This window comes from Pithys albifrons, chromosome 14 (assembly GCF_047495875.1).
Source record: "Pithys albifrons albifrons isolate INPA30051 chromosome 14, PitAlb_v1, whole genome shotgun sequence".
NCBI classification, from domain to species: Eukaryota; Metazoa; Chordata; class Aves; order Passeriformes; family Thamnophilidae; genus Pithys; species Pithys albifrons.
This window is the reverse complement of record NC_092471.1, coordinates 20,988,980-20,999,277: the sequence shown is the minus strand read 5'-3', so window position 1 is coordinate 20,999,277 and position 10,298 is coordinate 20,988,980. Positions and strand designations below refer to the sequence as shown.

General features: G+C 55.5%; 1 protein-coding gene across 1 annotated transcript; it reads right to left on the bottom strand.

Annotated features, from left to right (window-relative positions):
- Positions 1-6,295: 6,295 nt before the first annotated feature.
- LOC139678379 (uncharacterized) lies at positions 6,296-10,298 on the bottom strand. The gene is made up of 8 exons (XM_071569162.1): positions 10,277-10,298; positions 9,968-10,084; positions 9,663-9,764; positions 9,136-9,258; positions 8,832-8,924; positions 8,502-8,594; positions 8,210-8,273; positions 6,296-6,492 (listed from the first exon to the last, which is right to left on the bottom strand). The coding sequence occupies exons 1-8, from the start codon at positions 10,296-10,298 to the stop codon at positions 6,444-6,446; spliced, it is 663 nt and encodes a 220-aa protein (XP_071425263.1). The 3' UTR covers positions 6,296-6,443.

The window sequence follows — 10,298 nt, the reverse complement described above, 5'->3', positions numbered from 1 at the left end:
CCTGGACTCACCTCTGAAGTGTTCAAGCTGCTCAAACCCACAAACATTATTTTGGAAAACGTCAACTTGCACTATTTATGTTGTCCTGCTCTTCCCCAGGGCCCCTCACTCATCCCTGGGGAGGGTCGGGCAGGCTGTGCCTGCTCCAGCCCTCTGTCCCTCTCCTGGCTCCTCCAGAGGCCTGGAGGGGCTGATGGCTCTGGAAAGAGCCACCATGCCCACTGGGCAGATCCACAGTCCTGGGGATACCAGGAAATGCTGCTTTGGTGCCTGCTCTGCCTTCCTGGGCTTGAGCCCCTCACTGTGGCCTCCCAGGGTGCTGCTGTGCCAGAGATTTGCCAGGGTGGCTCTGTGGGCTTTCTACCCCTTTTGACCCTGTGAGGGGGGAAAAAGGGCAGGATTTTTCTGTATGTGCATCCAGGAGGTGAGCAGAGGGGATGAGAGGGAGCAGGGAATGGGAGAACAGCAAAGGAGTTCGTTTCCAAAAGCAAATCCCAAAGAAATTGCTTCTGCTGGATGATGTTGGGATGCTCCTGAGCCCATCTCTGTTCTCCTTGGGCTCTGGCAGGATCTGGGGACATCCCTGAGGACATCCCCTCCTCTGCCATGAGCCAGCTGGGTTGGCCATGTGTCACTGCCAGCTTGTGCTTCCTGTTTGCTGCTGCTATGGGTGACAGCAGCCTTGGCCTGGTTAGATAAGGCAGGGCAGCCCTGCCTGTCCCCTCCTGTCCCCTCCATCCGTGTGCTGCTTCTGCAGGGCTCACCTGGGCTTTGCTCTGAAGGGGATGTTATTCCTGTAGAAATGGAGGCACAAGGACCATCTTCCCTTGGAGGGACCTGGTTGCTGTCCCTGAGTGCTGGACCCCACTGATGGTCACCTTGGGGTGTTTGAACCCCCCCTTCCATCCAATGGGGACAACTCCAGGTCCAGCACCCTCTCAGCGCTTCTGGATTGGGTGTTGGGTGTCCTGGGCACTTGTCCTGGGGACCTCCCCATGCTTCGAGCCACTGATCTGAGGGGGATTTCTGTGCTGGAGTCCTGCCTGAAGAGCTGGGAGAGCTTTCCTGGCCAGGGGAGGGGGAGAACCCTCTTCTCAGAGTTACCCTTTCTCATTGGAGAGCAGAAGTTCTCCTGGGAGAGGCTCAAATCCCATCCCTGAACTGTCCTACACCTGTTTCCGGGGGCAAATTGGAAAACTGGGAAAGATCACTGGAATATTCAGGGCTGGCACCAATGGGCCATCTCAGCCTGGGGTTTCATGGAACAATTAAAAGAAGCAAAGGAGTTTGGGTGGAGTAAATGAGATTCCAGCCCCTCTGGGAGCTGCAGGGTGGGTTGTCACTTCCCTTGTTGCACTTGCAGGTGTGAAACGCAGCCACACTTTTTACAAAGAACACTTTTCTAAGCATTGCAGGGAGTTGCCTGCAAATCAGTTTGAAGACTTTGTGTTGTTGTTTTTTTAATGCCTGTTGCTGCTAATAAAAGTGTGTAGGTTATCCCAGCGGTGCTGCTGTGATGTTTGGGGTGGGCAGTGCCCCCTCGGGGGATCTGTGGTGGCAGAGGGATGTGCTCCCTGTGCTCCCCTGCCCCAGTCCCTGTGGGTGTGAGCCCTGGGTGGAGGGTTGGAGCTGGTGACAGACCTGGGAATGCTGGATTTATCCTGTTCTCTGGCTCTGCATGGAGAGCTGCTGTGCTGGGAAGGACATTTACTCCTGCTCTGGGGTTCCTGTGCCCCCAGGCCCTCCCTCGCACAGCTCCTGTGGCAGTGACCACCACAGGGGCTCAGCTGGGGTTAAAAACAGCCCAACAACTGCTCCAGAGCTGGGTGAGGGTATTTTTAATCTCTCTCAGTTCCCTGAGTCATGAAGACCTGGCAGCCACTCTGGCACAACCCAGGGAGGAGCTGCCTCTCAAGGAGCTGGGCTGGTGCTGTCCCAGGGTGGCTTTTTGGGGAGGTTTCACCTTTGGGATTTATCTGGTGGCCTTTGGGTTTGTTTTCAGCAACTGTTTGTGCTCAGCAAAGCCACGTCTGGGCTGTAGGAAACACCTCTGTGTGTTGGAAACAGCTTCTGGGAAAGGCTGAGTTTGTGCTGAGTTTAAATTGCCCTCAGTAAATAAACCCCTGTGTTTGTGTCGTGGAGCGTGTCAGACGTGCTGGGATGTGCCTGTGGAGGAGACCTGGGCAGCATCCACCTCCTCCCACCCTGGTTTTTGTGCCTTTGTGTCCTTCCTCCACCTTCCCTTCTGGTAAAGCAAGTGTGTATTTCAGGTTACTACAGGGTTACTCCCAGCAGGGTGAGTTTGTGGGTGTATTTCTCGCTCTTCCTGTGTGTGTGATTAATCTCTTACACAATATATTATATATGAGTGTTACTGGAAGTGCCACCAGTGGGGTGCTCCTCCAGCCACTCCAGGGGCAGGGCCAGTCGATGCTGGTAAAGTCTCCTGTGTGGATGATCCAGGTTGGAATCGAGTCAGGCCATTGTCCCTTGGTGGGGTGGTGGCCCAGGTTGAGAAATTTCTGCAGGGAGAGGCTGGGTTTGGGTGGGAAGGGAGTGATTTTGGATACTGTAGAGACATGAGGGGATGCAGGACACCCCTCCTTGGGGCGGGTGTTTCTGTTTCACCTGGACCCACCCTCAGATAATCTGATTTCCTGTTTTTCTCAGATGAGCTTTGCCTTTCCTCAGCTCTTTCTCTCATCCTTCAGATGTGACAGGCAACACTTTGCTGCTTCCTGCCTTCCCAGACTGTTTTCCATCTTTTTAAACTAAGTTTCCCTTTTCCAGATGTTGTTTGTTGTTGCTATTTCTTGGTTTTGTGCTCTGCAAGGTGCCAGGGGCTGATCTTGAGTACCCAATGGTACTCCTGGTTACATCCTCAGGGATGCACCTGTCTCCAGGCTGGCTCCCAGAATCTGCTGTTGGCATCTCAGCAGGAATTCTCTGCCCATATTTTTCCTGTTAATATCCTTTATGGCTGTTCCATCAGCTGTCACACATCACTGGCACCAAGTCCTGCACATTTTACATGGGATAGAGCATTGTGTGATCATGGACACCATGTTGGCCATGGATGTCACAGTGCCCATGGACACCACACTGACCATGGACACCACACTGACCATGGACATCACAGTGCCCATGGACATCACACTGACCATGGACATCACACTGACCATGGACATCACAGTGCCCATGGACATCACACTGACCATGGACATCACACTGACCATGGACACCACATTGCCCATGGACATCACACTGACCATGGACACCACACTGACCATGGACATCACAGTGCCCATGGACATCACAGTGCCCATGGACATCACACTGACCATGGACACCACATTGCCCATGGACATCACACTGACCATGGACACCACACTGACCATGGACATCACAGTGCCCATGGACATCACAGTGCCCATGGACACCACACTGACCATGGACACCACATTGCCCATGGCCATCACACTGACCATGGACACCACACTGACCATGGACATCATACTGACCATGGACATCACACTGACCATGGACACCACACTGACCATGGACACCACACTGACCATGGACACCACACTGACCATGGACATCATATTGCCCATGGACACCACATTGCCATGGACATCACACTGACCATGGACATCACACTGACCATGGACACCACACTGACCATGGACACCACATTGCCCATGGACATCACACTGACCATGGACACCACACTGACCATGGACATCACACTGACCATGGACATCACAGTGGCCATGGACACCACACTGACCATGGACACCACATTGCCCATGGCCATCACACTGACCATGGCCATCACACTGACCATGGACACCACACTGACCATGGACATCACACTGACCATGGACATCATATTGCCCATGGACACCACATTGCCCATGGTCACCACAGTGCCCATGGACACCACACAGACCATGGACACCACACAGACCATGGACATCACACTGACCATGGACATCACAGTGCCCATGGACATCACACTGACCATGGACATCACAGTGGCCATGGACACCACACTGACCATGGACACCACATTGCCCATGGCCATCACACTGACCATGGCCATCACACTGACCATGGACACCACACTGACCATGGACATCACACTGACCATGGACATCATATTGCCCATGGACACCACATTGCCCATGGTCACCACAGTGCCCATGGACACCACACAGACCATGGACACCACACAGACCATGGACATCACACTGACCATGGACATCACAGTGCCCATGGACATCACACTGACCATGGACACCACACTGACCATGGACACCACACTGACCATGGACATCACACTGACCATGGACACCACACTGACCATGGACATCACACTGACCATGGACACCACACTGACCATGGACACCACAATCCAACAAGGCCGAAGTGGCCAACAGTGTCCCTGGAGGACATCACATTTGGACCCAGTGATCTGGGAGGTCTTTTCCAACCTTGGGGATTCTGTGACCCCACAGGTCAATGGAGGGGCCCCTTTGCCTCTGCTCAGCACTGCTGAGTCCCCAGCTGGGGGCTGGCTCCAGTTCTGGACTCCTTGGGAATATGGGCTGCTTGGAGAGAGTCCAGCAAAGGGCCACAAGGATGATCCAGTGCTGAAGCATCCAGGGAGACGCTGGGAGAGCTGGGGGAGCCTCAGGGGGTCTCATCCAGGAGGATAAATATGTAAGGGAGCCAGAATTTTTACTGGTGCCACTGACAGGCCCAAGAGGTGATGGGCACAACAATAAGGAAATTCACCCTGAATACCAGGAAACTGCTTCACTGTGAGGGTGACCAGGACATGACATGGGTTGTCCAGGGAGGTTGTGGCATCTCTGTTCTTGTCAGCATCCAAAATCCACCTGACCATGGTCCTGAGCAGCCACATAACCCTCAGCAGGTCTGGTGTAGCCTGATAGACTAAATCAGTCACTGGTTTTTATTAACCTTAATCATATTACAGAAAGGCCAGAGACTGTTGACAAGGGCTCAGTAACCACGAAGTCAATAAATAAATGACTTTTACTGCACCCAGGGTGACTGGGCAGAAGGCTCAGGGGTGTGCAGACATGGCCAGGCTCCCAGGGAAGCTCCTTTCCATCCAGCATTAGTCAGATTCTAACAGGAGGGAGAAAATTCCCTTGGCAAACAGCAGGATCCACCAGTTCATGTTCCCTCCCCTTGGACTGACTGTGAGCCTCCCCTGAGAGCCCAGATGGGGGAATACCTGGGACAGGGGAAACAAAAAAAAACACTTTAAAAAGCCAGAGAAACGGTGAATTCTCACCTCCTCTCTCTCATACAGCCACACTCTCAGGTGCCAGCTGGAAGCTGAAGGTGACATCCTGGTGGGCTGAGGGTGTTTGTGAGATTTTAGAATTTAGTTAATTCATCTCCTGCTCTCTCTGCTACCCAGTTTGCTCCGTGCAATTAGCATTTGGCAATTAGCTGATGCCAAGGCCATGCTGCCCTCTGTGGCCTCTTGTGGTTTGATGCCCCTTAAACCTGCCAGACTGATCACTCAGGGATGAAGTTACAGGTTGTGGGTTTCTTGTACCCCTTTGGCTAAACCAGCCACAAGCCATCACTTATCCAGGGCTGAAACCACAGAGTGCTCTGAGTCCAACCCCCTGCTCTGCATTTTAATGTCTATTTTGCTTATGTCTCCATCTTACTTGACTCCTGATACTCATTGCATTCTCCTCCTAAGGCAGGTTGTTTGGAGAGGGGCCCAGGGAAGTGTAGAAAACAAGTTTTCCCCCCATTTTCTTCATCCAAGAGGCCCAGGAGCTGTGATTTTCCTACATGGGGAGGAGGGAATTGGGGCTCTGAGATGTGACTGTGATGCTGCCTGTCCAGGCAGGAAAATCCAAGGAGGAAGAGGAAAAGCAAATTATAAATAAAGTGGGATCCAGGTTCCTGCTGGCCGTAAGGAGCGAGACCTCCCCTGCCCTGACGTGCGGGCAGCGCCCGGTGCTGGAGCCCCAGCCCTCGCTGGTCCCCTGGAGATGCTGCCCCAGGCTGTGGATTCAGGGGGAGACCATCCCAAAACATGCCCTGAAATCTGCCTAGGGAGAGAGAAGCAACACGAGGATGGATGGGAAGGGGAGGGGAGTGTGTTGGGTTACACACAAATAAATAAAGAGAGAGAGAGAGACTCCTGCAGCTGTTGCTGAAAGTGTTTCTTTACTTCAGGCCTTGGTTTTAGGCAGATAGAAAAGGGAAAATGCCTTTGGTCCCCCCGGCTGGGTTTTATTTAAAAACAAAGGCAGAAATGGGTTAATTTCACTGCCATTTATTATGAATATTATGGAGGATCTGAAACTGAGAGCCTTGAACCCACTAAACTTGGGGAAGGCTTGGGTTGACTCAGCCAAGACAGGAACACTCCAGAAGATCTGTCAGCTGGGAGTGGTGTCCTTGGTGCCAGCCTGGGACATTTCAAAGGACCTGGAAGGAAGAGGAGGGGGGCTGAGCTTTGCTGGAGCCAAGCCCTGGTGTGCCCAGGGGGACTCTGGTGTGTCCATGGGGGCTCTGGTGTGCCCATGGGGGGCTCTGGTGTGTCCATGGGGACTCTGGTGTGTCCACGGGGGCTCTGGTGTGCCCATGGGGGGCTCTGGTGTGTCCACAGGGGCTCTGGTGTGCCCATGGGGACTCTGGTGTGCCCACGGGGACTCTGGTGTGCCATGGGGGGCTCTGGTGTGCCCATGGGGACTCTGGTGTGCCCATGGGGGGCTCTGGTGTGTCCATGGGGGGGTTCTGGTGTGCCCATGGGGGGCTCTGGTGTGTCCATGGGGACTCTGGTGTGCCCATGGGGGCTCTGGTGTGTCCATGGGGGGGTTCTGGTGTGCCCATGGGGGGCTCTGGTGTGTCCATGGGGACTCTGGTGTGCCCATGGGGGCTCTGGTGTGTCCATGGGGGGCTCTGGTGTGTCCATGGGGGACTCTGGTGTGCCCATGGGGGGCTCTGGTGTGCCCACGGGGGACTCTGGTGTGTCCATGGGGACTCTGGTGTGCCCATGGGGGCTCTGGTGTGCCCACGGGGGCTCTGGTGTGCCCATGGGGGGGCTCTGGTGTGCACATGGGGGGCTCTGGTGTGTCCATGGGGACTCTGGTGTGCCCATGGGGGGCTCTGGTGTGCCCATGGGGGCTCTGGTGTGCCCATGGGGGGCTCTGGTGTGTCCATGGGGGCTCTGGTGTGTCCATGGGTGCTCTGGTGTGCCCACGGGGGCTCTGGTGTGCCCATGGGGGCTCTGGTGTGTCCATGGGGGGGCTCTGGTGTGTTCATGGGGACTCTGGTGTGCCCATGGGGGCTCTGGTGTGTCCATGGGTGCTCTGGTGTGCCCACGGGGGCTCTGGTGTGCCCATGGGGGGACTCTGGTGTGCCCATGGGGGGCTCTGGTGTGTCCATGGGGGCTCTGGTGTGTCCATGGGGACTCTGGTGTGCCCATGGGGGACTCTGGTGTGTCCATGGGGGGGCTCTGGTGTGCCCATGGGGGGCTCTGGTGTGTCCATGGGGACTCTGGTGTGCCCATGGGGGCTCTGGTGTGTCCATGGGGGCTCTGGTGTGTCCCTCTCCCTGCCCACCCTTGCACAGGCAGAGACAAATCAGGGCCCTACCCATGGCCATGGGGGGACACTCATCCCTCTGTATCTCAGGAGGTTTTGACTGGGGCAAAGAGAAGGTGGTGGAGGGGCCAGGAGGGCGTGATGGCCTGGGGGCTTTCCTGCAGGGCACAGGGGCTGGTTAGACCCAAATGCACCCACGGTACAGGCTGAGACCCAACGTGTTGGGGTGAAAACTGCCAGAGGGCAGGGTTAGATGGGATATTGGGAGGGAATCCTTCCCTGGGAGGGTGGGTAGGCCCTGGCACAGGTTGGGCAGAGAAGCTGTGGCTGCTCCATCCCTGGAAGTGTCCAAGGCCAGGTTGGACAGGGCTTGGAGCACCCTGGGCTGGTGGGAGGTGTCCCTGCCCAGGGCAGGGGGTGGCACTGGATGGGCTTTGAGGTCCCTTCCAATCCAAACCATTCTGGGATTCTGTGAAACCAGAGCTGCATCTTCCTTGGGGCCCAGGTCTTAAATCAAGGCACAGGATAATTTCCACATCCCACTCTCTTCACTTCAAGACAGTGTGAATTCACATGGAAAACAGGAGCAAAAGACCTACCTTGCCTCCTTGTCCATCCGACACATCTCATGGTGGTCCTTCCTCCTCCCCTGCGTTGTGTGATCTGCAAAAGGACAAATCTGTTCCCAGGCACCAGGAGAAGGTGGGATAGGGCAGAGGATGGGATGTATTTGGGGTGTGGTGCCTGGGGCTCACCAGGAAAGGGAAACAACAGAGAGCTCTTGAGGTTGTCACAAGAGCCAAATAAACCACTTTTAAGTGATTCATGGGCCTGAGGGACCCCAGCTGGGCTGGCAGGAGGCCCTGGGGGGGGGCTGAAGGAGGGACTCACAGCAGAGAAAGATGGCCAGGAGCGGGAGGGCTGACACGGCTGCTGTGCTGAGCACCAGGGTGGTCACATCCAGAAACTTAGTGCATCCTTCTCCTGCCACCAGAGCAACCAGGGGTTGGCACAGAGCAGAGGGGCAGAAGAGAGGAAGGCAAGTTGGCACCGTGAAAACACATACACAAAAATAAAAAGACAAAGGGTGTTGAAAGTGAATGTTTCTTCTGCAGAGGTTTCACTTCCTTGAAACTCCCAGTTTGCTGGATTTGGGTTTTTTGAAGCAGGTCTGTCTCCAGTGGTGGAATGGAAGGGTGTCCCTGGAGCATCCCCACTCACCGTGACGATGGTGGATGTTCTTGATGAGCAGGGAGCCCATCAGGACCACCACGAGCACCGCCCCGGGAGCAGCGTAGCCCATCGTGCGCTGTGCTGGGAGGGAGACAGCAGAAAGGGCTGGGAATGTGTGTCCAGACGGGGGCACTGGGATCTGGCCTCACCCAGGGTCTGGTGCAGGATTCACCAGCCTTGAGCTATCCACAGGAGTTTTTATTTAAAAAAAGCTGAGGATGAGGTTTTATGTAGAATGAAGAATAACCCCCTCCAAGGACAGGTTTTGTCCATCCTTGGTGGAACCACTCACCTGTTTTGCTCTTCAGTTGGGTGAAAAGTGTGGGCTGGAAGATCACGGTGGTGGAGACCAGGAAGGTCAGCACGATGAGGTAGGTCAGGATGATTTCAGGCAGTATGATGGCAACAGAAGGGCCTGAAAGGCAATAGGATGAGGCAGAGAGCCTGATCTTACCCTGTCCACCTCCTTCATCACTTGGTATCTCTTCATCATAAATCCCTTTCCCACCCTCTCCTGACTCCAAGCCTTTCCTTGCAAATATCCCTTGATGATTTTACTTCCCTTCTGTGCCTCATCCTGGGAAAGGGCTCTGGGACTGCATTAGTTGTTCAGGTGGGTGTATAACACACATGGTGGTCCAGCCCCCTCCCCTGCCCAGAGATCACCCTTGGAGGACACACCTATCACTCCATGTGGGTCTATCGCAGTGTGACCCACCCTCTCCACCACTGCCTTCTTCTCTGACCCCCATGAGACTCCACATCTCCCTTGGGGTCTTTGCCTCCCCCGCTCCAAACTGCCCCACAGCTCCCCCCTACCTTCCTCCCGCATCCAGAGGATCCCAGCGGTGCCATTCAGGATGCAGGCGACACACACCAGCCCAGAGGTGTAGGAGCTCAGCCACCTCCACAGCTCACCCCCTGAACACCCAGAGCAGTGGGAGGTGAGGGCTGGGACCCCTGGGAGTGCCCCATGCCAGCCCCCACCCCTTCCTCAGGGTGGGCTGCACCATCCCCACCCGGGATGCTGTAGGGTATCCCAGGACATGGGGGGGTCCCACAGCAATGCTCCTCCCTCTCCCCCACCAGCCAAGGGGAAGGGGGGCCTGGCTCCCCCAACTCACTTATTCTGAGCTTTTGAGACTGGCAGGCAGGGATAATTAATCCCCCTGCCGAGATGACAGCGAAGACCACAGCGACCACCGCAATCCTCAGGGTGTCCTTCAAGGGATGGGAGAGACCTGGAAAGCAGCAGCCCAGATGGGGCAGGAATCAGGACACCAGCAGGACCAGCACAGATGGCTCTGGTGGCCACAGGGCTCCTCCATTACCAGGCCAACTGGTGGCCAAATCAGCACCATGAATTGTCCAGCCTGGGATGGGTGCTGCTTACAGGCTTCCCAGCCACCACCCCCTGCTCATGACTTGCTCACCATCACCTTGGCCAAGGGCCAT